We start from the raw sequence: 26,054 nt of genomic DNA on the forward strand, positions 1-26,054 counted from the left end.
CAGTAGTTGCCCTTTCTCCCACAGAGAGAATGGCCTGAAAAAAAAATGGCAAAAGAGGTTTTCTGTCTCTTTAAAACTTCCCCTGACTTTTTGGGAACCAAGGCCTGTAATTGCTGCCTCTGGCAGGTGGTCAGGAGAGGCAGGGTAATGTCTTTTGTTCTTTGTGTTACAAAGAGATAGCTCAGCTGAACTGTGGCTCCATCCCAGACCCTGCGCTTGGCTGTGGAAGGTCTGGGTGGGACTCACAGGTGGGCGGAGGTCACAGGCTTTGTCTTCAGCAGAGATGAGATGGGACATTAGAATCATTAATGACAATAGCCTAGAACTGAGGGCCCTCCCTTTAAAAGCTCTGTATTTCTGTGTATGGACAGGAATTTGGATTTTAAGAGGATAGAATACCATTTTCTTCCTTTGTTGGCAAAGTAATAAACTTCTCTTTCCTTCTCCTCAAACCACTTGTTCTCATTCTTCTGATGCAACTTGGAGGACAAGTGCCAAGATTTTGATAACATTTGGGGGTCCTCAATAATTTTTAAGAATGTATTAAGAATGTACAGGGGTTCTGAGATAAAAAGTTTGAGAACTGCTAGACTAAGCTAAGGACTGTGCTTTATTACCTTATGTTCTAAATAGTTGTGTCTCTGGCCTGGGTGATCTAATCAGTATACACGGGTTAATTTCTACAGAAAATACTAATATATTCTATATACATATTTATATATATTAATATATAAACAAATATTAATATATTATCAACAAGGGACTTACAGACATACCTACTGTGGCTCTTTGAAGAAGACACTAGAAGGTGTGATTCTAAATTTGGTCTTGATTTTACAACAAGGTAGCAGTTTTAGAATTTCTTATCCTTCTTGCAATTGCTGGTTTAATTGTTGGTCTATCCCTACTGGAGTTCTTTGGGGGCAGGGAGCAGTTCCTTTTTGATTGATATATCCAGAGGACAAAGTATGATGTAAATATTTGTTAATGAATCAACAAAATAAATATTTAGTAGACACAAAAAAGCCATTCCAGGTTGATATTTAAACTATATTTATGGTTGCTTCATAGTCAGAAACACCAGCTAGAGGTGCCAAATACATTCCAAAGATGTAAATAAAAGTTCCTTTGATGAACTCATACAACCAGACATCCTTTTAAGATATGATAGTTTAGTGAAACTGCAATTTGATTGTGGCATTGCTTTCCCTGGTCAGAAATTTGGATCACCTGAGAAGACACATCTATATACTTTCTGGAAATAGTAACAAGCATAAAAATTCCTGTTTATCTAAATAGCTCACCTTATTGGTGGAGAACAAGCTACTTGGAAAACATAGTGAGGACTGTCCTTGTATCCTATACCATCATAGGCAAGTTAAGGTTGTGCCGGAAAAAGCAAATGCCTAAAGAAAATGATTAGAAATTAATCCAGAGACACAATCTGAAGATCTATTGGTTTCCTAATATAATTTTGGTTTCTGAAACAGCCAGCATATATATATTATGTCTATTTCATAGTGTCGAGTATAAAGAGATGGCTATATTTACCACAAAATTATGTATGGTTTACAATATCTAAAAAGTCTTCATATTTCAATCACTCTAATTGAGCTTTGGGTGTGGGTGTATGTGGTTCTAATGTCTCAAAAATTGTATTAGTTCTCTTCTTCTTGACTTCGATTCTTTTCTTTTCAAAAAAATTACACATATTGAAGGTATACACCTTGATGATTTGATATACATATATACTGTGAACTAATCACCATAATCAAAGGTAATTAACACACCCATTACCTCACGTAGTTACCTTTTTTGCATGTGTGTGGTAAGAATGCTTAGGATCTATCCTCTTAGCAAATTTCAAGTACAGAGTACAATATTGTTACCTATAGTCACCATGCTACAATGAGATGTCTGGAACTTATTCATCTTATAACTGCCTGTCCCTTGACCAAATTATCCCCACTTCCCTCTTCCCCCAGATCCTCATAATAACCATTCTTCTCTCTGCTTCTACGAGTCTCACTATTTTAGAGTCCATATAGAAGTGAGATAATACAGTATTTGTCTTTCTGTGTCTTGCTGATTTCACTTAGCATAATGTCCTCCAGATCCATCCTTGTTGTCTCTGATGGCAGGTTTTCCTTCTTTTATAAGGCTGAGTAATAATATTTCATTGTACGTTTTCTTATCCATTCATCCACTGATGGAAATTTAGGTTGTCTCCATATCTTGGCTATTATGAATAATGCTGCAATAAACATGAGAGTGCAGTTATCTCTTTGAGATCCTGATTTCAATTCCTTTGGATAAATACCCAGAAGTGGAATTTCTGATCATACAGTAGTTCTGTTTCTAATATTTTGAGGAACATCCATACTGTTTTCCATAACGGCTATACAAATTTTCATTCCCACCAACAGTGTACTAGGGTTCCCTTTACACCACATCCTAGCTAACACTCGTTATCTTTTGATTTAGTAGTAGCCATCCTAACAAGTGTGGATGGGAAATGCAAACCAAAACCACAATGAGATATTACCTCACACTCATTAGGATGGCTACTATAAAATTAGAAATTTCTATAAAATTAGAAATGTTGAGTACCTTTTCACGTACCTGTTGGCCATTTCTATATCTTCTTTGGAAAAATGTCTATTCAGGTCCTTTGCCCACTTTGTAATCAGGTTAAAACTGTCCCCTTTTATCTACAGTGGATACATTCAGACCCCCAGCTGATACCTGAAACTGAGAGTTGTACCTAACTCCATGTACACTATGATAACCAAAATGGCTATAAGTGACTAACAGTGGCTGGGTAGTGCATACACTGTGCATACACTGAACAAAGCAATGATTCATGCCCAGGTAGGTAAGGATGGCTCAAGATTTCATCACACTACTCAGAAAGGCACAAAATTTTAAACCTATGAATTGTTAATTTCTGGAATTTGCCATTTAATATTTTCAGACTATAGCTGACCAGTGGGAGTTAAAACCTCAGAAAGTGAAACCATGCATAAAGGGGAACTACTGTATTTGGTTTTTTTTCCTATTGAGTTGTATGAGTTCCTTATATATGTTGTATATTAACCCCTCATCATATATATATAATTTGCAAATATTTTCACTCACCACATTGGTTGCTTTTTCATTTTGTTGATATTTTTCCTTTGCCATGCATAAGTTTTTAGTTTGATGTAGTCCCCTTTGTTTATTTTTGCTTTTGTTACCTGTGCTTTTGGTGGCATGCCCAAAAACCATTGCCAAGACCAATGTCAATGTGCTTTTCCCCTATGTTTTCTTCTAGAAATTTTATGGTTTCAGTTCTTATGTTTAAGTCTTTAATCCATTTTTAGTTGATTTTTTGTGTGTATGGTGTAAGACGAAGATCAAATTTTATTCTTTTGCATGTGGATTTCCAGTTTTCCCAATACCATTTATTGAATAGACTATCTTTTCCCCGTTGCATATTCTTGGTGCTCTTGTTGAAGATTAGTTGACCTTATATGCATGGGTTCATTTCTGGGGTCTATTTTGTTCCATTGGTCTATGTGTCTGTTTCAAAGGAGAGCTGACATTGTAAGAGTCCTATTAACACTATCAATCCCTGTAAGAACATTTCAATGAACTTCCTGGGTCATTATAAAGCCTATGAAACAAACCTTATTGGTCACTAAGATCACTTAAAGTATAGAATAATCAAGAAGAGAACTCTCAAAATCCCTTAGAATAAGTAGTTTAAGTGCCAAAAACAGCTTTTGGGTACTAGTGAACCATTCACAGATGAGCGGTTAGTTCTGTAATAGTTCTGTTGTTCCTAACAATAGAGTATAGGGCATAATTTAGGCTCAGCAAGCATTAATTTACTTTATGTTCATCAAAGAACTATACCACATTGTAAATAAAAAATCTGCCAAACCCGAAACTGGTTATTCATATTCTCATACAATGGATTCATATTTTGTGCCTTTGTAGTGGTTTCTGCTATGTAAAAGAGCTTAAGTAGTACTGTGAAATAACAGATCAGATTTTCTGAAAAGAATCCTGGTTTGGATCATTGAACTCCTCTAGTGTCTAAAAGTTGTATTCCAAATGTCTGGATCAAAATAATCAAAAATTTATTAAATATTAAAAATAAGTGTTTTATTTTAAAATTAGGTATACTCTATTGGGAATGGGCCCTGAAAATAATGGACAATGAAGCAATTAGTGACAAAAAGCAAATGGCTGAAATGGACATGAAGCACTCTACACTGACCTCTATTCAACATACAACACATTAAACTTGTGTTTTATCTTCTTCTAAATTGTACACTAATTAAGGGCAAACATGATATGTTTTTCCTCCATACTATTTAGAACAGTCCCTGATACTGAGAAGTAATGAAAATAGCTAGTTAGCATTTATTGGATGTGTCTGGTTCTCTAATATACATTGTCTCCACTCCTCTCAATACAACCTATGTGGTAGTATAATTGACCCCAGTGTACAGATAAAGAAATTGAGACTTACAGGTATTATGTGATTTAACTGATATTTTATAGCATTCAAATGACCAAGTCAAGATCTGAACACAGATCTGAGTCCCTATGTTTACAATGTGTCCATCATACCAACCCACTGTATTCATGTAATAGCATTAAATACATATTTGCTGAATTGATCAATATTTTTGTAACTTCTTTAGAATAAGGATTTTATTCTGATAATAGACATCCTTTCATTCAATTCATACAAATTTAATTATAAACAAAGAATGAAGGAGAAAAAAGGAAGTCTCTATATTAAGCAGCTAATAGTCTCATTTGTATGGCTCCTCTGAATAAAGTTGAGACAGTTATCTATTTCAGGATTATTTTGTGTTCTTATGAAGAAAGGATATATTATACATAGAGAGATAAAATATTAAAGCTAGAAGAGACTTCTAAAATATTTCTTCCAGTCTATAATTTTCAGGTGAAGTTTTATTTGTCCTCTTCTTCTCCTCCTTTTGGTCTGATTATACCTCTTTAAATAAACTGTATACGAAATTTTATAATTTACTGCAGCCAAACCCATATGTTAGGGATTTTTAAGCTCAATACTACCTTTTCCTTTTCATTTTATTGTATAATTCAAATTCAATTTTAGCTCTAAACATGACGGTTTTAGTTTTTTAATAACAATTTTGGACTCGTGGCTTAATAGCAGGTTTTGATGAGGTTTGTATCGTGGAAAACACAGTTTTGATGCTTTTAATACCCTTCTTAAACAGGCCTTGAATGGGTGAAAAATGAAGTACGAATACCAAAATATTGGATTATCAAAACAGTTAATGTAGATATTGGGATGTAAAATTTGAAATTAAGGCAGCTTCCAGAAAACTGATCTTAACAGTAAACCAAAAATGATTCTTTTGTTGCCATTTGGAGGGCATTTTCATAAAATTAAAATGAAGAATGTAGTAAATTTAACCAGTAAGAAAACACTTTATTCACTTGACTTCCATGACACTCTACTCTCTTGATTTTCTCTTCTCCTTCTCCTTTACTGAGTCCTCCTTTTCTCTCTAGCTCTTCATGTGGGACTGCTCCAGGATTCAGGCCTTGGTCCTCATCTCTTTCTCAGTTCTCCATCTGTACTCACTCTAATGGTTTGAAACACTATCGGTACGCTGATGACTTCCAAGTTTTTATTTCTTGTCCACGCAAGTGTCTTCCTCCTGCAGAATCATACATCCCAACTGATTAATTGACAATACCAATTAGATCACTAACTAGTGTCTCAAACTTAACATTTTCAAAACTGAAATCTTGATCTTACCATTTGCTTCACCTGAAGTCATTTCCATTTCAACTGATGGTAACTCTATCCTTCCAGTCACTCAGATCAAAAGTCTTGGAATCATCTTTGACTCTTCTCTTTTTCTCATGCCCTCTATTCAATGGTCAGCAACTTTACCTTCCAGAAGAATCAGATCATTTCCCAACCACCTCCACTAGACTCACCCTGGTTCAAACCACTGTTGTTTCTTCTCTCCTTCCACACCCTTCTCCCATAGTCTCTTCTCAAAAGAAGAATCTCAGTAATGCTTTTGAAAATGTAAGACAGATCATATCATTCTTTTTGTCAAAATCCTATGAGATCTGCATCTCATGTAAAGTAAAAACCAAAGTCCTTACAAAACCCTACATGACCCATCCAATCTTAACCCTTCTCTTCCTTCTTTACTCTCCTTTCTCATTTGACTCTTGGCCTCCATCCACGGTGTTTTCTTGAACATGCCATACTTGCTACTGACTAGGAGCCTTGGAACTGGCTGTTTTCCTTTGCTGGGATGGCTTTTCTCCTAGATAACCAGGTTTTCTCAAAATAACAGCTCTTCCCTTAGATAATGGCATAGTTTATCCCATTACCTCCTTCAAATCTTGGCTCAATGTAACTTTTTCAATGAAGCCTACTCTGAGAATCCTATTTAAAATTGCAACATGACCCTCTACCTTCTCTTTATCTTCTTTTACTCTATTCTATTTTTCCCATACCATATATTACTTTATAGCTCACCAGAAAAATTTTGTGCTCATTTTAGGTTTCTCTCCAGTAAAATGTATGCTAAATGGGGCAAGAATTCTTTTGTTCCATAATTTTGAGGGCTGGGCTCTTAGCAGATGCTGTGAGTCTTAGAACTCATTTCACTGTTCATACAACTGGGCAAGCCGCCTAACCTTCCCTCAAGCTTCGGTTTTACCTCCTTCTAACTGGCTAAAACTCATTAATCTGTCCACAGCGTAAGAACTTCGCGACCCCGGAAGTAAAAGCTTAAGGAAGGTGTCAGAGGTGAAGGCTATTTCCGTTTCCGTACAGACGCAAGGAGCAGCACCATGGCGAAGTCCGGGGATAAGAGCGGCGGCAGCGGGAAGAAAAGCCTGAAACGGAAAGCCGCTACCGAAGAACTTCAGGAGGCTGCAGTGGCTGAGCATGAGGCGACAGAAAGCGGAGTCCAACCCCCGAAAACGGCTGCCTTTCCCCCAGGCTTCAGCATTTCGGAGATTAAGAACAAACAGCGGCGACACTTAATGTTCACGCGGTGGAAACAGCAGCAGCGAAAGGTAAGCGAAGAGGAGGTTGGGCGCATGCGCGGGGTGGTTCGCACTTGGCAAAGGGGCGCACAAATGTGGTTGTCCGTGGGGCTCAAAGTGCTTGCGGTGGTTTTACGCAAGGGTGACGCCGCCCCTTGCCCTGTTCAGCCTTTTGCCTGAGCGACAACGTGGAGGGTCCCCTTCCTTGAAAACTCTTAAAGCCAGAAGTCCTGCTCTCCTGATAGTTAAGATTACCCCTTATTCGCCTAAAAGGTCCCCACTTTGGCCAGTCTACCTATCGTTGGTCTTATATAGGTAATACATAATAAATCCAAAATATCGCTTCTCTGATTCCTGAAGCAACTCTTAACAAAATTAGTACTGTAAAAGTTTCTAGTAGTTGTATTTGTGCTCTTCAGCCTTATTCTCATACTGGTCGGGAGGTAAGCATAAACTGAAACTTAAACGACATACCAAGGTTCCAGTTCTCAATTTGTGGTTAAATTGCAATTGGAAGAAAGCATTTGCTTATTCTTGCACAACATAGAAGTTCTCACATAATATTCTTTTTATTTGCCTGCGTCCTCTTACTATCCTTTTTGAGGCCCAGGACTGATGCTTTTTCATCATCCTGCCAAGGTGCTATTGGAGTCCATACAAAGGATATCTGACCTATTCTGGTGTGCAAGTATGGGGGAGGGATGTCCTAGAAGACTTCTTGGGGCTATGATTTTTAATCTGAGACTTGATGGAGTGAGGGTCAGTAGGTACTGGAAAAAAATAATATTTATTTTCTATTGTGTGCTTAGCATTCTGTCTAGAAATCTCCAGAAAATGTAGATTGATCATTGAATAATCCTAACCAACCTTTTAAGTTCTTACTAGTTCTAAACGCATATTTTGATTATAAAATGTGGGGATAAATAGAGACAGTTTTATTGGAAACAACTTGAAAACTCCTTATATTTCTCCTTATTTTTAGTGCTTTTCAAGAGAAGCAATCAGCATAACCATGGTCATCTTTAAGATGCAACTGGTTAGGCAAACAACACAACAAAGCCTGTTAACTTGTTTAGATACACATTTTGCACTTTCATTAATTTGGGGCTTTGTAGTAAAAGATAAAGCTAGTGAAATTTAATGCTCAACCTGGCCAATTTAGATTTTTTGAAGGGGTAAGATCTTTGTTGAAGAAATCTGATTCATTGGCCAGTTTATTTGGCTTACAGTAATTTAGGTATAAAAACCTATGTCCAGATTTTTAAAAGATTACAAGGATTGCCCAGTTTAAATATTCATAGCATTAGTAATTTGTAGTTTTATTATGTATTTGTGATATAACTCATAGTTTTTCAATATTCCTTCTTTAACCCTTTAGGAAAAGTTGGCAGCTAAGAAAAGGCTTAAAAAAGAGAGAGAGGCTCTTGGTGATAAGGTAAGTAAAATTTTTAGCCATCTTCTTTGTATCTTATATTAAGGAATGTGTCCTGATATTTACATTGAATTACTTTCTTTTAAAATTTTATTATGCAATATTTCATATGTATAAAAACCTACAAAAATAATATAACAAAACCCTTACTATCTTTTACCCAGCTTAAGAAATAATGCATTAGCAGATAGTGTTATAAGCCCCATGTCTGCTTCTTCCTGACTGCTTTTACTTCCAGAGATAACCATTCATGTGAAACTGTTGTTTATTTTTTTCTATGCATTTATTTTTTACCTTTACTCTGTATGGTTGTGTACTTAAACAATAAACACAGTGGTGGTGTTATGCATGTAACTTTACATGTTTGAGAGGCAGAGAAACCTCTCCCTGACTTTGGGAATGGGGAAGCTTCCCAAGTTAGGCCTGGAGCAGGAGCTCTTGTGAGTTGAAGCAAAGGCTCTTTATCAAGCAAGGCTGGGGAAAAGCAGGACAGAGCCTCTTCTGGAGTAGGATAGAGGTATGTGTATGTAAGAATGAGAGCTGTGGAGAGTGAGAATGAGCCTACGAAGAGTGAGAATGGGGAGTGGGAGGAGGGTGAGACACTTGGATGGATTATAGCAAAGAAAAGAACAGAGAATGCATCAAAAAAGGAGTTGGCTATTTTTATGGTATTGGTAAGAAGTGAAATCTATTGAAAAACTTTTTTTTATTTTGGAAACAGGGTCTTGCTTTGTTGCCCAGGGTGCAGTGGCATCATCATAGCTTACTGCAACCTCAAACTCCTGGGCTCAAGGGATCCTCCTGCCTCAGCCTCCCAAAGTAGCTGGAACTACAAGTGCACACCACTGTGACACCCAGCTAATTTTTCCATTTTTTTGTAGAGACACGGTCTTACTATGTTGCTCAGGCTGGTCTCGAAACCTGACCTAAAGCAATCCTCCCACCTTGGCCTTCCAAAGTGCTAGGATTACAGGTGTGAGCTACTGTGCCCATCCTTCTATTGAAAAACTTAAAAAGAACTATTAAATACTCCTAGATTATTGCACAGATAAGTTATTTGCATTTAATTTTATTTATAGTTACTCATAAGTTATGATTTATAGTTGCAAAATTGTAAAAATATACAACTCTCCACACTCCCATCTCTTAAGATAAAGGTACCAAATAAGGATAGGGTGCTTGAGGAAGGGAAAAAATACAAACAAAGATTGTATACAAACTAAATACTCTACTTTTTCATGCATTCTTTTAATAGTATTGGGTTAAACCATTTGAAATTGTCAATATTAGACTGTTTTAACTGCAAAATCCTGATGTGTCAACTAATGTTAGCCTCTTTAAAACTCTTCAATAATCAGTCAATTATAGCAAATTTATATGCTGATCACCATTTGAAAATATTACCATTCTTATTTTTGGACTGAAAGATGACTTCCTATAACTGCCTTGTTTAAAAAATTACTTAAAAATTAATATTTATTTCATACAGTAATAGAAAAATTAAATCCAAAATAGTTTATCAGCTTATATCTTCTTCATATCTCTGCTAGTATATATATATATATATATTGAATTACTTTTAGTTAGTGTGTTCTTATAATTCTGTGTTCCTGCTCCTTAACAGTTCATTTATACAATTTTTGGATCTAAGCTGAGTATGCATGATTGCTGATTCTAACAGTATTCCACAAATCTTGACATGCCATAATGTGTGTACCGTGTTGTGGGACTTTGCCCTGTTTCTTTGCATTACGAATAGTATTATTACTTATTTCTTTGTATAAATTTTCCCCTCTTTAACATTCCTTACCATAAATCCCCCAAAGTAGAATTACTAGGTCAGTGGATAGACTTTTGTTATATATTTCTTTATTTTTTTAATTTTTTTAATTTTTTGTTGTTACCTACCCCAACCTGAGAATTGTTACATATTTCTGAATAGCTTTCCGGACATAGTGAAACAAAGTCACATACATGGTACTTGTGTAATTTTTTTTTAAATACGGTTTGATATTTTTCTCATTAGTAGTAATTGTGACTCCTATTTCTTCTGTTACATCTCTCCCGTTTTAAACTATTGCATTGCTTTTTAGCAATTCTATTAGTATGTGTGTGTCTCTACTTAGATTGTTAAAAAGCCTCTTATTCAGTATTGTTATTAAGATTTATGTAGCAATAGCAGTGGGTTGATAAGAGGAACAGATTGAATTTTTGGGTTATTTGTAGATTTCCGTTAATTTTACTCCAACCATAATGTAAACTAATTAATGTAAAATGCTTCTAAATGTAATCCTTTCTCTTATATTTAGGCTCCACCAAAGCCTATACCCAAGACCATTGATAACCAGCGAGTGTATGATGAAACCATAGTAGACCCTAATGATGAAGAGGTAATGTTAGAAGTCATAAATGAATTTGAATGATCACACTTGATAAATTATGTGTTGATGTTTAATTTAAAATGCCCCCTGGTGAAGTTGTATAATGGAGTTATTAGCTACCATGTTGACATATTATCCTATTATTTGGTAGATTATTTCATAATTAAATTTTATGATTTATTTGTGATTGTTTCATAGTCGAGATAATTGTTCCATTAGATTATTTCATAATTGAACTTCCCAATAATGCTATAGAAAAATGCAGTAAATTTATCATTTAATCTCTGAATAGTACTTTTAATATTTTAAAAGAATTCCTCATATTATAGACTTTTGTAGTATTTGTTAGACATTTTGATACCTGAGGATAACATTGATGATATTTTTTGTATCTTCATAAAACTATTCATTTCAAGATCTTCCACTTTGCATGTTCTATTTAAATAGTTTGCAACAGTACAGTGAAAGAATCAAGGTTTAAATACTTTGTGTATTTTTTTAAATTTTTTTAAAGGAAACTTGGTTTTGTAATGTTTGCTTGCTTTCAAACAGTGATGTTATTATCAACATTCTTTCACATATCTCCTGGTGTATGTAGTCATTCACTGATTCAGTCTGTCAGTCTTTCAGCAAATGTTTGCCTGCTATCTGTTTAAGGGACTTGGGATCCATTAATGCACAAAATACTCTATCACACTCACACATACACACACACTCTTTTTGCCCACTCAAAGCTTACATTCTGAGGAGACAAACAATAAACATAATAAAATAAATAAAGAGATAAATATTAGCAGATGATAGACTACTAAAGTAAAATAGTAGAAAAGATTCAGGACTACCTGGAGTAGAAAGAGAGAGGGTTTACAGTTTTATGTATACCCTTTTATGTTTTTGGGTGTGGCTATGTGTGTATGAATATGCATTTTAATTTTATTTATTTTGACATAATTTCAGACTTAGTAGAAAAGTAGGAATTGTGTATACCCTTCACCCAAATTTCCTAAATATTACCTCTGAAATTCTTGACAGTAAGTGGCAGACATGATGCCCTTTATTCTTATATACTTGAGTGTGTTTTACCTAGAAACACATTTTTTTATAAGTATAGCACAGTTATCAAAATCAGACAATTAACGTTTATAGAATATTATCGTCTAGTCTGTAGATCTTATCAGATGTTACCAGTTGTCCCAATGTCTTTTTTAGCATAAGAAAAGTCCCAGGTCATATATTCCATTGTAATAACTCTTTAACCTTCTTTAATTCGGACCAAGTCTTCCCTTAGTCAATGTTTACTTTTATGACATTGAGATTTTTTGAAGAGTACAAGTCAGATATTCTGTAGAATGTACCTTAATATGAGTTTATCTGATGTTTCCTCTGATTATATTTAGTTTATGTACTTTTGACAGGTATGCAGGTTAAGTATCCCTTATCCAAAATGCTTGGGACCAAAAGTGTTTTGGATTTTGAATTTTTTCAGAATGAGGTATTTTGGGGATGGGATGCAAGTCTAAACATGAAATTTATTTATGTTTTCATGTACACCTTGTACACATTGCCTGAAGGTAATTCAGGCAATGTGATATTTTTAATAAATTTTGTGCATGAAACAAAGCTCTGATTGTGACTCATCACAGGAAGTTAGGTGTGGAATTTTCCACTTGTGGTATCATGTCAGTGCTCAAAAAATTTTGAATTTTGGAGCATTTCAGATTTCAGATTTTCAGATCCCTTTGTAATTAATAACTATTTTGAGGGAATATACTTTGAAATTATGTAAACGATTGTTACTCCTCAAATTTTCACTCAAGATTTTGCAATTACAAATAATTGTTTTCAGCCCAATAGGTGAGCAGTTGTATCTCAATGTAGTTTTAATTTACAGTTTTCTTGTTTTGAATGAGGTTGAACATCTTTTCATATCCTTTTTTCCCCCCTTATCAATTGTTTGTGTCTCCCACTGGTTTTTCTGTTGGGTAGGATTGTGATCTTTTATAGGATAGTCAAGGAGGCTTCGTTGAGAAGATGACCTTTTAGCAAAGACTTGAAGGATGTGAGGAAGTTAGCCATCTTTGGGCAAAAAGAACTCCAGGATGAGGGACCACCCAGTGCAGAAACTCTAAGGCAGGAGTGTGCTTAATAAGCTTTTGAAAAATAGCATGGAGGCCAATTGTGACTGAAATTAACCAAGCAAGGGGGAGGATTGTAGAAGAGGTGCTAGGAAAGTATGGGGAAAGGGAAAGACCAGATCAGTGACTTTTTTGGCCATTGTGAGGACTTTGGTTTTATACTGAGTAGAATGAGGAACCACTGGATGGTTTTGAATAGAAGAATGTGATCATAAAAATAATTGGCTGCCGTACTGAGAATGTGTTATAATTGGAGATGTAAGCAGACTAGTTAGGAAGCTTACAAAAAGAAATAGACAAATATTCCATTAAAAGAGATATTCACATTTAAGCGATAATGAAAGCAGCACAGTTTTGGGGTAATGATATTCTAACTAGTAGCTTACCTAAATTCATTTCTAATAATTTGAATATTGTTTTCATTTTTCTGTTTAGATAATCATTTCTTTGAATGATAGCTTTCTTATTTCAATCCACTAACAGTTTATTCTTTACCCCACTTTCGTACTGATTAGAACCTCCAGCATAATGTCAAATAAATAGAAAAAGCAGTAGTGACATGTTTGCCATGTTTTGATTTTAAAAAGAATACTTCTAATATATAATCATTAACGTTTTGTGTCACTAGTGATAGATTCTTCATGTAAGTTAAGGAAATTCTATTTATTCTTATTATGCTATTTTTTATTTTGTTTTATCATGAATTACTGTAGAATATTATCAGATGTTTTTGTTTTTTCTGCAAATATTGAGATGCTAATGTGGTTTTTCTCCTTTATCGCATTAATGTAGTAAATGACCTTTATGGATTTTCTAATGTTAAATCTCTTCTGCATTCTTGAGATAAACCCAATTTGGTTATAATGTTTTATCTTTTTTTTTTACACATTATTTTGGTTTGTTAATACTTTGGTTAGAATTAATGTATATCTGTGTTCATGGGTGAGACTATAGTAATGTCCCCTTTTCATTCCTAGTATTATTTATTTGGGCTTTTTCTCTTAATCAGTTTTCACCAGAGATGTTATCTATTATATTTTGTTAGTCTTTTCAAAGTACTTTTTTCTTTGATTCTATCAAATCTTTGTTTTGTAATTCATTTATATCTCCTTTTATCTTTATTATTTCCTTCTACTTTCTTTGAGTTTATTGTTTTTATGTATTGATTTGCTCATTTTTTATCTTTTTTATCTTTTCTAATATGAACAGTTAAGGCCACAAAATCCTTCAAAGTACCACTTTTGGTGTATCCCACAAATTTTAAAATGTGTTGCTTTTATTATTGCTTAAATGTGAGTATCTCTTTTCAAGGAAGATTTGTTGATTTCTTTTTGTAACTTAAGTAGTTTTTTTGCTTGTTGTATTTTTTTATTTCATTAGTTTTCCCCCAATCTTTATAATGTTTTTCTTCTGCTTACCTTGGGTTTCATTTGCTCTTTCCACCCCGCCCTCAGCTTTTTTTCCTAGATGGAACTTTTTCATTCTTTTGAACATAAGCATTTAAAGTGCTGGTTGTCTCCTTAAGCACTGCTTTAACCACAGCACATGAGTTTTGATTTTTTTGTGTATTTTCGTTTTCCAATCTGTTCAAGATATTTTCTTATTTCTCCTGTGATTTCTTCCTTGGCTTATCAGTTATTAAGTATGTTGTTTAATTTCCAAATATTTGAGGATTTTCCAGGTTTCTTTCTTGCTGTTGATTTCTAATTTGATGTTGTGGTTGTGGAGCATACTTTATTATCAGTCCTTTTCAATTAAAGAGACTTTTATGTTCTAGTATATGGTCTGCTGTGGAGAATGTTCTATGAAGCCCTTCAAAGCGTGTATTTTGCTGTTTTGAGATGGGGTTATGTAAGTGAGAGTTGGTTCAAGTTGGCTGACAGTATTCTGTATTCTTTCTGCAATTCTATTTAGTTATTATCAGTTACTGAGAGAGGAGTATTGAAATATTCATGTGCACTTGTTGAATTGTCAGTTTTTTCCATTCCTTTCAGTTTTTGCTTCACGTCTTTTAGGAGTTCTTTTGTTTAGTGCATATACAATTATAATTATATTGTTATATATAATTACATCTTCCTGATATATTGCCCCTTAATCCAATCTAAAATGTCTCATCTAGCAGTATGTGTTCTTAATATGTATTTTGTCTAATATACATATAACCACTTAAAAAGTGTGTCACTAATAGACAGCAGATGGTTGAATCTTGTTTTTATTTAGTCTGACAATTAACATCTAATGTTATTTATTGATGTAGTTCAATTTACATCTACCATTTGGCTTTTTCTCTCAAAATTTCTTACATCTTTTTTTTTGTCTGTTCATCTTTGATTTCTTTTGTATTAGATATTTTTCTAGTATGGCATTTTAATTCCTCTTGATTTTTTAAGCTTTATTTTTCTTAGTTGCTCTAGGAATTACAACATACATCTTCAATTTATTACAGTCTACTTCAAATAAATGCTCACACAATTCTGGTAAAATGTAGCAAGTTTGTACTAGTATAGTTTCATTTCCCCCACTCTTGTTTGTGCTGTTAATGTCATATATACTACATCTGTCTATGTTATAAACCCAGTGTAATTACTGCTTTAAACAATCTCATGTTTTTAAAAGAAATTAACAGTGTACATACACATACACATACGCACGCGCGCACACACAGTCTTTTATGTTTATCCACATATTTACCATTTACAGTGTTCTTTTCTCCATCCTCTGGATCTGAGTTACCATCTGGTGTCATTTTCTTTCAGCTTGTAGGAGTTTCTTTAGGTATTATATTTGTTTTTATAGCAGATTTTTTTCATTTATTTCTTATTTGTATATATGCATGACGTACAAGTGCAGTTTTGCTACATTGGTATATTGCATTGTGGTGAAATCAAGGTATAGCAAATTTAATTGCAGCTAATAATCTCAGTTTTTGTTTATCTGAAAGTGTACTTATTTTGCCTTCCTTTTTAAAAGATAATTTTGCAGGATGTAAAATTCTTCTTGACCTTTCTTTCTTTTAGTACTCTGATCATATCATTTCATTGCATTTTAACCTTTATTATTTCCACTAATCATCATTTCCTATACTTTCTCTTATTTCCTTCAAAATTGTCTATCTTTGGCTTTTAGCAGTTTGGCTTTGATGCATTTAGGTATTCTTTCTTTTTATCCTACTTGTGATTTATAGAGCTTCTTAGATCTGTAAATAAATGTTTTTCATCATATTTGGGGTTTTTCAGCCCTTATTTCTTCAATTTTTCCCCCCTGTCTTTCTCTCCTCTCCTTCTGGGACTCCCTTTACACATATTAGAGAAACATTTGACATTGTCCTATGAGTTTCCCAGCTTTGCTCCATTTTCTATGATTGTTTTCTCTATATCTTCTTCAGATTGGATAATATTTATTAATCTGTTTTCAAATTCATTGATCTGCCATTTCAGATCTGCCATAAGCCTGTGTTTTCCTTTAAATCCTTGGATATATTTATTATAGTGGCTTTGAAGTCTGCTAAATTTGACATCTGAACCCACTCAGAGTCAGTTACTGTTGACTGCTTTTTTCTGATTATGAGTCATACTCTCATTTCTTTGCATATCTGATAATTCTTTGGTTGAAGACTAGACATTTTAGACAATATATTGCAGTAACTCTGGATTCTGTTTTGTAAGGACTGTTGGTTTTTTATTTTAGTAATTTGCCTGGACTTAAACTGTAGAATCTGTCTACCCCATAGTAGCTCTGTGTCTCTGCTCAGGTTTTTTTTGTTTTGTTTTTGTTATTTTTAACCTGTTTTCCTAGGGAGTGCCTCTGTGTTTGTGTGGCTTAATGGTCAACCAGTGATTAGGCAGAGGTTGTGTTGAGACACCTTGAGCAGCCCCTAAAACATACATACCTTCTGCCATCTGAGCTGTTTGTGGGTTGAGGAATACATTCAAGGTTGCAGCCAGTTCTCAAGTCTCCCTTGCCTTTCAGTGGTCACTGAGTTCTTCCCCCACACGTGTGTAAGGTTAGCTGTCAGTCAGGGATTTGTGGAGATTATCTCAGCCACTCTATGGCTTTTTCACTTCCAGAGCATTCCTTTAAATTTCTGGCTGGTCCATACTAACCTTGAACTGGATCTGCAGCATTGGACTAGCAAAGCTGTGGGTTTGCACACACCCCCTACCACCACCAATTCCCTCCCTCCCCCATTCCTGATCTAGCCTGCCACTTCTGAATCCACGACTGCTGGTTCTTACCTACCTTTAGCCCTGGAGTTGGTAAAGTTATTGTTTTCACCAAGTAAGGTGATGGGGAAAATGAAAGTAGCTCAAAAATGAGCACATTTCAGTTTGTGCCCTGAAACGATTTTTGACAAATTTATTCACTTCTATACTTGTATTCTACAAAGGGAAAAGCACCCAACTTCTTTGTATTGCCATTAATGTCAATCCTTCCTAGTCCTTCTTTAAGTCCCTTATCAGCTAGGTAGTCAGTGTCCAATAGTACTACTGAAACTACTTTTAAAATTTTGGCCCAGAAGATTATTTGTTTTATGTAAAATTATCTCTCTTTTCTGTTCTCAGGTTGCTTATGATGAAGCTACAGATGAATTTGCTTCTTACTTCAACAGGCAGACTTCTCCCAAGATTCTCATCACAACATCAGATAGGCCTCATGGGGTAAACATGTCAATTAGTATAGTTCTTGAATTCTTAATTTTCTTATATTACTTCTGTTTAAAGTACTCTGTTCAGAAGAGTTAGTTACTTGCCCTAGATAATGCCTGTGAGTAAGCTAAATAAAATGTAGTGCTGGTGATATTATGTACATTCACTAAGTATAGTTCTTCAGAATAGGGTTTTTCAATCTCAGCACTATTAACATTTTGGACTGGATAATTCCTGGATATGGTAAGCTATCCTGTTAATCATTCTCAGATGTTCAGCAGCATCCCTGGCCTCTATCCATTAGATGCCAGTAACAACCACACACCACCACCACCACCACCACCACCAATCAACCATCAAAAATGTCTCCAGACATTTCCAAATGTCCCCTGGTGAAGCAAAATCATCTCCTATTGAGAACTGCTTTAGGATGATCAGTCTTTGAGAAAAGATGAAACACTGTTCAGATTTCATTCTTTCCCCAGTGTTGCTTTCTATTAATAACACTATCTTATAATAATCATTATTTCTTTCCTTATGAATATATACCACATAAAATTTTTATTTTTACTTTTGAGAATTTTTGTTACTTTGTTTTACAGAGAACAGTACGACTCTGTGAACAGCTCTCTACAGTTATACCAAATTCACATGTTTATTACAGAAGAGGACTGGCTCTGAAAAAAATTATTCCACAGTGCATCTCAAGAGATTTCACAGATCTGATTGTTATTAATGAAGATCGTAAAACTCCAAGTATCCTTTGGTTTTTTTAAGGCAATTTTCCTGTTCCCTTCCTCACTACCTTTTAAAATATATTTTAAAAAACAAGGAAATATTCCCTATAACTTTCAGAAAATAATTTTTTTTTGGCCAAAAAATTATATATCTCTAACCAAAATTCTGTAAACTGATTTTTCCTTTATTTTCAGCAAACATTGATCAAGCACATGCTAAGACATTGTTTTAATCCTTACTAAAAGATTCAGAGATAAAATGAGACAACCTTCAGGTAATTCATAGTTGGAATAGACATGTAAACTAACAAAATATAGTGTAGATGGACAATTAAAGAAATAAATACAAAATAAGTAGAAACCCTGTGCCGGGTAAACTCTGGGGCTATCAGGGAGAAAAGACTTCACAGAGAAAGAGGTGCTTACATTGGCTCTAGCCGGATGAGAGTGAATAAGGCAGAGGAAGGATGCTCAGTGCAGAGGGATGACATTCACAAAGACAGAGGCATGAAACAGGTGACCCAGTTGGGGATCTGCATAGAATGTGGTATGGCTAGATTTTACATTGCCAGAGGTGGTATCACAGGATTATGTTTTTGAGGTAGAGATTTGAGCCTGTATTATGTATTTGTTCCAATCTAAACCTTTTTCTGGGAGTCTCAGATCTGAGGTGAATATGTCACCTCAACCCATAGTATTTTCTCCTGTTTTAAAATAAGAGATCATATAAAGGATGTCCAGGTTTATTTTTGTTAACTATTGTTTTACTTATTTATTGAATAGTAGCTATGAATTCAGTAACTTTAAAGATGACCAATTGAATGAGTCAAATTATTAAAATAAAACTATTAAGGATTTACAAAAAATAGAAGACTCTGTGCTGCTGCCAGGACATTATTTTCTCTTTAATATCAATGAACACTGTTCTTTTCAAATGAATGGTTGGAAAGGCTGTTTTTTAAAATTCTGGATAACTTTTATAGCTTTTATTGTTTTTAGTATAACTTTAAAAAGTTACTTCATCCACTTGTATTAGTAGCTTTCTAGAAACTAAAATAGATTAAAACTAGCTTTGTAATGTGGATTGTTGACCATATTATAATTCAGCTTAACCAGGTTAATGTACCAAAATAACTAAAATCTCTTGAATACTAACTATTCCAGAAAAGATCTATTTTTTAAGGTAGTTGCTGCCTTTTTAAAAAAACTGCCCCCAAAAATAAAGTGGCAAGATCTGATTTCCTCTCTTTCTATTTTTGGCAGTTATTAAAAATACTGTCATCATTTTAAGGCTACTAATAACTCTTTGCTAAGAAGCAGGCATTTATCATTCAATAAACGTTCTGTCCTTGTTTAACTGAAGTATTTTATAAAGGCACACAAATTTCACATTAATATCATCTGTTGCCTTCAAAAAGCTTACATTGTGTTTTCTTTGTAGAATTATATTGTCTGTTTACCCAAAATATATTAATAGTTTTCTGTTTAACATATTGGACACATTATAGGGTAAGTTAACTGTCAGGTAACTATGGTACCATCAGTACACAGACCTGATTTATATTAAAGAAATAACTATGCTAATTAAGTAAGTTAATCCAAGTTTGAAACTACATGTCTATGTCTTCCCAAGATTATAATTTGAGGATATAGAATTATACAGTAGATAGTTTCTAAAAGTCTTAATGAATAGAATTTTTGTAAGTATAATCCTTCCTAGATGTTGAGTTTTATAATTTCAGAGATACTTGATCTTTTCTGATTGAAGTCTAGTGAGGCAGCTGATGGCAAAGTATTGGTGAAGGAAACTAGGAAAACAGAAGACTTATTTTGCTTTTGTCTTCTCTGTTAACAGAAAATGATCTTCAAATAAGGACATTGTTAAGGGGGTTGGAAGTCCATCTTGGATAAAGAGATTGTAAGATAAGGCCAAGAAATTCTTAAGGAGGTCAGATATCCTGGCTTCAAAAAATACCTGAGCAAATTGTTATTCTTTGAGGAAGATATGAGATAGGCAAACGGAGTTAGAGTTTTTAAAGGAAGGAGGGAGGAAAGAGTACTACAGATTTATCTTTGCCATGATCCAGACAGAAAATGTAGGCTGCTTCAAGGAAGAACAGTCTACAGGAGCCTTAAAGAAATAATGGTGATTCCTAGAGATTTAACATGGGCTCAGGAATAATAAATCATGACTCCTAAAGCAGACACTTGGGGAAAAGTTGAAAAAACTGAGGACTCAGCCTGTGGGAAGCTAGACTCTGGTACATGACAGCTGTCTAAAGATATTGGAAAGGCTACTCTGTGAAAGAGAATGGTGAAAAGTTATAGGTATATGCAGTTTTGACTAATTCTAAAGAATTTTGTCAACTGTTTAAACTGTGGTCTAGTGGCTTTGGATCAGGGTAGATATGATGTCAAATACAGACTCCAGTATTTGCAAGTTTTGTGACATTAGTCAAGTTTCTTACCCACTCAGTTTCCTCATTTTTTAAATACAGGAAGTAATACCTATCTTTAGGGTTCTCACAACAATCACAAAATGTATGTTTCTAAGGCATCATGCACAGCATGCAGTAGGCATTTTAATAAATGTGCTATAGTGGGAAGCATGGAAGCTTTATCTGTACAGACCTACATCCTCTGTTTGTTATCTCTAAATGGAGAACTGTTTGGCATTTGAGGTAGGGTAATTCTTGCTGCTATACTCTAGGCAGCTTGTAAGATGTTTTGCATTCCTGGCCTTCGGCACTAAATACCACTGATGCCTCAGTCATCCTGACAAACAAACTGCCTCTATACATTTCCAAATGTGGGCAGCTGCCCACCAAGGGCTTGTGCATGAGTGCAGCCCCACTCCAGACAATCTCCTGTCGCCTAGGTCTGGGAGTTCAGCTAATCTCCTTGTCCCTCCTCATCCTCTTCCTCATTACTGAAATAGGCATAATGACTCTTGTTTTGCATGATTTATGTTAGGAGTTAGTAATAATAGAAATAAAGCTTCTTGCGCAGTGCAGGTACTCAGGAAGGGAAGGTACTTAGAAACTGATAGTTTGGCTTTTGTGCTTTGCTTTTGACACAAACCACAGTTTAGTGGGAATGTTCTAGAAAGGATTCAAGACTTCATTTGGGTTGGAAGAAATGACTTTTACATCGCCTAGTCCCTTAGTAAGTTTAAGAAAAAGATACTTTTGGCTGTACTTCATTAAGTTGAACCCGTGGTGAATCTTTAAATATAGAAGGGAAAGAATTCAAATGTTTGCTGATAATCTGCAATGTGGTAGTCACTAGTATCTGTCAGAAACAGATCTAAGGGTTAATGGATTAGTTGGGAAGAAAGGCATTTTCATGACTATAACTCAAATAAGCAACCAGTGCTTTCTTTGGTAAGTAACAGTGAGAGCTTAAAATATTTAGAGCTTAATTCTGACTGTAAGTAGAGGTAACATTTGAAGTGGGCCTTAATGGATGAGTGAAATACCACAGGTATTTGAAATAGCATGAGCAAAAAATGCACGATAGGATAAACATATGTAATATATAAGATTGTGTGAGTATTTACCAATTAGGGAACAGCTTTGGTGGGGGTGTAGGGAACATAGGGAAGTTTGTATCCACTTATGAATGTCGTACTGATGTCTTGATTCTGTAGACGAGTCTGTGATGATACAGTAGTGTGAAATTAGCAACAGCTGTCAAGACTGTGAAGTTACCTAGTTTTTCACTAAGCACATGAGAAACTATGGTACAGATACAATGACATAGGCCCATAGCTGATTACTTATAGAACCAAGGCCTAAATCCAGACTTGATTTACAGTCTATTAGAAGATGTACTTGAAATGGTGAGAGAGAGGAAGTCAAATACTGTTTTAATAATCTAGGTGGGAAAGCACAAGGACCTCAATAGAGACAATAACAGGGTAAAGAGGAGGCTGTTGAAGTGAAGAACTGTAAGGGTAAAAGCAGTAAGATTTGGTGGGAGAGGGGGAAGTTGAAGATAACCATAAATTCTAATCTGGATGAATGAGAGTGTTGGTGACATTATAAAAAGATAGCAACATCTGTTTTGTAAAACTCATGTGTGCAGATAGACTTGAAACAGTCTGATTCTGACCTCCATTTAAGGGTCAGTTGTTGATTCAGATGGAATGTTACATTTGCAAGCTTTTCTTAAACTAATTTAAAGAGCATAATATAAATTGAAAGCCCTGTTTATTGCCATTAATTCTGCCTGCTTGTAATGCCATGGAACAGCAGCCAAAAACTATTCATTGAAAAGTAAGGGTGTTCTAGGTTAGTTTAAAACCAAGCTGTGCTACAAAGACTTAAGGAACGTTATGTACATAGTAATCTAAGTTAGCTGCACCCAGGGCTTTTAGAGCCCTTGGGCTACTAACCCTGCTGACTGTAATAAAGTTCTTACATTTCATTTGCAGTTTAGTGTCTAGCATAATTCTGTTTGTGGTAGATTGTAAGTGGTTACTAATTACTTGGTTGATCATAATTTATGACAAAGTCCTAAGAGTAAGGGCTTATCTCTTGAGGAAAGACTTGTAACCTTGATTTCATGAAGAGAATTTAGGAGTCTCTGGTCTTACAGGATGATATGCAAAGCTGACAGCATATCGTGACTATATAAATGTATAAAGGTGGCACTTCTGGGTTACAATTTCAGAACATGGAGGTAAACTTATATTCTATTTGCAATGCTACATTATTCTAGGATCCCATTCTGGCTTATGCCTGCTAGAGTAGTGGCCAGTTAAATAGCTTTTTTCACCTACTTTAGGTTGCCTCAAGATACCCTATTGAGGGAGATGACAAGCTATTTGTTATTGTAAAAAGAGGACTACACCAAGTTAATTTTGTTGAAAGATTTGGGTTGATTGATGTGTTTTGAGGTTTTGGTATGGTAGGAAAACTTAAGTTAACCCAGAGCAGTATATGCACCCCCCGACCTTTTGACTTAGCTATAGATTTTAGGGGCCTTTGGACATATGGAAGACCAGTTAAACAACTGGATTTAGATTAGAGTTCAATGCCTTTTTCTTAACCTTTGTGAACAGATGGACTTATTTTGAGTCACTTGCCAAATGGTCCAACTGCTCATTTTAAAATGAGCAGTGTTCGTCTTCGTAAAGAAATTAAGGTAGGTCTTACGTATTCCTTGACTGGTATTGATCCCTGATAGTATTTGATTAGTAGATGCTGTCTCTTATAGATCAAATAAATGATTTGAGTAATGGCATTTCTGTTCTTAATTAGAGCAGTAATTCTATCAATGTTGACAGTTTTCTTGTGAGACTCTCAGTTATGGCCTACAGGCAATAGCCCTCATTACTATGAAGCACGTTGATTTTCTAAGTAGGACTGTCCTTTAGTTGCATTCACTGCATATTAAAATAATTTTAGATACATCTTATTTCATGGGTTTGATAAGCCATCTGTAGTTGTCATAAAGAAAACTAAATTTTTCAAATTTGTCACATAAATTCTAATACTTGAAATTGAATTGAGTTATTGTTTTGCCAGTTATCTTTGATTCATTATTGGTATTCTTCATTTTGTTTTCTAGAGAAGAGGTAAGGACCCCACAGAACACATACCTGAAATAATTCTGAATAATTTTACAACACGGCTGGGTCACTCAGTTGGACGTATGTTTGCATCTCTCTTTCCTCATAATCCTCAATTTATTGGAAGGCAGGTTGCCACATTCCATAATCAGCGAGATTATATCTTCTTTAGATTTCATAGGTGAGGCACTTTAACTCCTTTGATTTTGACTTCATTCATGAAATACAGTTTCAATATGAACCTGTTTTCTAATGTAACAAGTATTATAGAGGGGAAAATAAATTATCTTTTGAACCCTGTCATGTTAAATATTTTTCAGACTAATTTCCTCATTAACTCTTTTGTCTTTAAAGATACATATTCAGGAGTGAAAAGAAAGTGGGAATTCAGGAACTTGGACCACGTTTTACCTTAAAATTAAGATCTCTTCAGAAAGGAACCTTTGATTCTAAGTACGGAGAATATGAATGGGTCCATAAGGTATGTGCTTATTGTTTAAAAAACCATTTAAGGGCTGCGTACCCTTAATCCTAGCACTTTGGGAAGCCGAGGTGAGAGGACGGCTTGAGGCCAGGAGTTTTGAGACCAGCCTAAGCAACATAGTAAGACCCTGTCTCTACTAAAAATAGAAAAAAATTACCCAGGCATGGTGGTGCGCACCTGTAGTCCCAGCTACTTGGGAAGCTGAGGCAGAAGGATCGCTTAAGTCCAGGAGTTTGAGGTTGCAGTGAGCTATTGATACGATGATGCCACTGCACTCCAACCAGGGCAACAGAGTGAGACCCTGTCTCCCTCCCCAACCCCTACCCCACCACCACCGCCAAAAAAAAGTAAGGAATAAGAAAGAAACCATGCGCTCTAAATTTTGCATGTTAGACCTTAAGTTATGCTTCTAAATTTCTTTCCCTATAAGCTAGAAAGAACCATGTGTGATACAGTATCTGGGATTGGTGATTAACCCTGGTTCATTTGAAGTATCTTAAAGATCAGTGGTTCTCAAAGAGGGACCAACACCATCACCTAGGAACCTATTAGGAATGGAAATTCTTAGGCCACAGACCTACGCCATCAGTAACTTAGAGGGTGGGGCCCAGTAATCTGTTTATTATATGATTCTACTGCATGTTTCCTGAGAACTATTGCTATAGAGGTTTGGAGATCATTTTAAAGTCATAAATGAAAACCTCAGTGTTATAAAACATTCTATCTAGTAAGCAGTACTAAACATTTTTACTCTAAAATCACACACACACAGAAGAGTAACCACCAACATCTTTTATATTAGACCTGAGACTGACTATTCAGGGTCTCAGAGACAAACCCAGAGTTTTTCAGCACTAGTGCTACCTATAAAGATCTACGGAAGTTAATTTTTACTCTTACCTGAATTTTTCATTAATTTTCTTTTCTCCCCTCCCCTTCTAATTTTCAGCCCAGGGAAATGGATACAAGTAGAAGAAAATTCCATTTATAAAGTGCTGAGAGAATAGTATTAGATTTTGCTGAACAGGACTATCCTGAACTTGGTAAATTATTTTTAACAGAACAACCTTTTCAAAATGTATTTACTGATTTCATAAACCTTCTTTCATGTCTGGACAAATTACCAAATGTCATGGTATGTTTTTATAGCAAATATAAATAAAAGTCATTTTGGTGACAGCTTAGGTTTCCTAAAACTTAATTCTGTTATTTTTTTGATAATTGTGAATAATTTAAGTTGGAGTCAAGATTCAAATTAACTTTCCCATTTGCATTTTCATAGACCATGTGAGCTGGAGAGAAATAAAATGCTTGGTAAATACTGGGTAACCCTTTGTACCAGATTAATCTTAGATACCCAGTGTCTGGCACATAGTATTAACTTAAATTGGAGGCCAGGTTTCTGGGATGTTTTAATATTCCCTTAAGCCTTTCAGAAGGGTAAAAAAAAAAATTAAAGCAAAATGTATTACCAGGACTTGAAGCAAAGTTGCAAATTACTGAAGCTAATATTTAGTTCCTGATGCTTTTGTTTTGGTTTTTTTGGGGGGCTCCCGTGTACCTCATCACATAGTGCTTCAATTCAGGCATTGTCTCAAG

At 35.0% G+C, this 26,054-nt stretch overlaps 1 protein-coding gene across 1 annotated transcript; it reads left to right on the plus strand.

The window, feature by feature from the left end:
• The first annotated feature begins 6,867 nt into the window (after window positions 1-6,867).
• On the plus strand, window positions 6,868-25,587 carry RPF1 (ribosome production factor 1 homolog). Its single transcript, XM_069478140.1, has 9 exons — window positions 6,868-7,095; window positions 8,444-8,500; window positions 10,807-10,887; window positions 17,576-17,671; window positions 18,262-18,415; window positions 23,462-23,544; window positions 23,971-24,152; window positions 24,326-24,452; window positions 25,405-25,587. Exons 1-9 carry the CDS (start codon window positions 6,868-6,870, stop codon window positions 25,444-25,446), a joined length of 1,050 nt encoding a protein of 349 aa, XP_069334241.1. The 3' UTR covers window positions 25,447-25,587.
• Window positions 25,588-26,054: the final 467 nt, after the last annotated feature.

This window comes from Eulemur rufifrons, chromosome 8 (assembly GCF_041146395.1).
Source record: "Eulemur rufifrons isolate Redbay chromosome 8, OSU_ERuf_1, whole genome shotgun sequence".
Classification (NCBI taxonomy): domain Eukaryota; kingdom Metazoa; phylum Chordata; class Mammalia; order Primates; family Lemuridae; genus Eulemur; species Eulemur rufifrons.

Bases quoted from the DNA above. Each gene is read 5' to 3' on its own strand.
- RPF1 (XM_069478140.1), top strand. From the start codon at position 6,868: ATGGCGAAGTCCGGGGATAAGAGCGGCGGCAGCGGGAAGAAAAGCCTG. The intron at 17,672-18,261 runs GTAAACATGTCA...TTTGTTTTACAG, and splicing joins CATCAGATAGGCCTCATGGG to AGAACAGTACGACTCTGTGA. The intron at 18,416-23,461 runs GTATCCTTTGGT...CTTTGTGAACAG, and splicing joins TGAAGATCGTAAAACTCCAA to ATGGACTTATTTTGAGTCAC.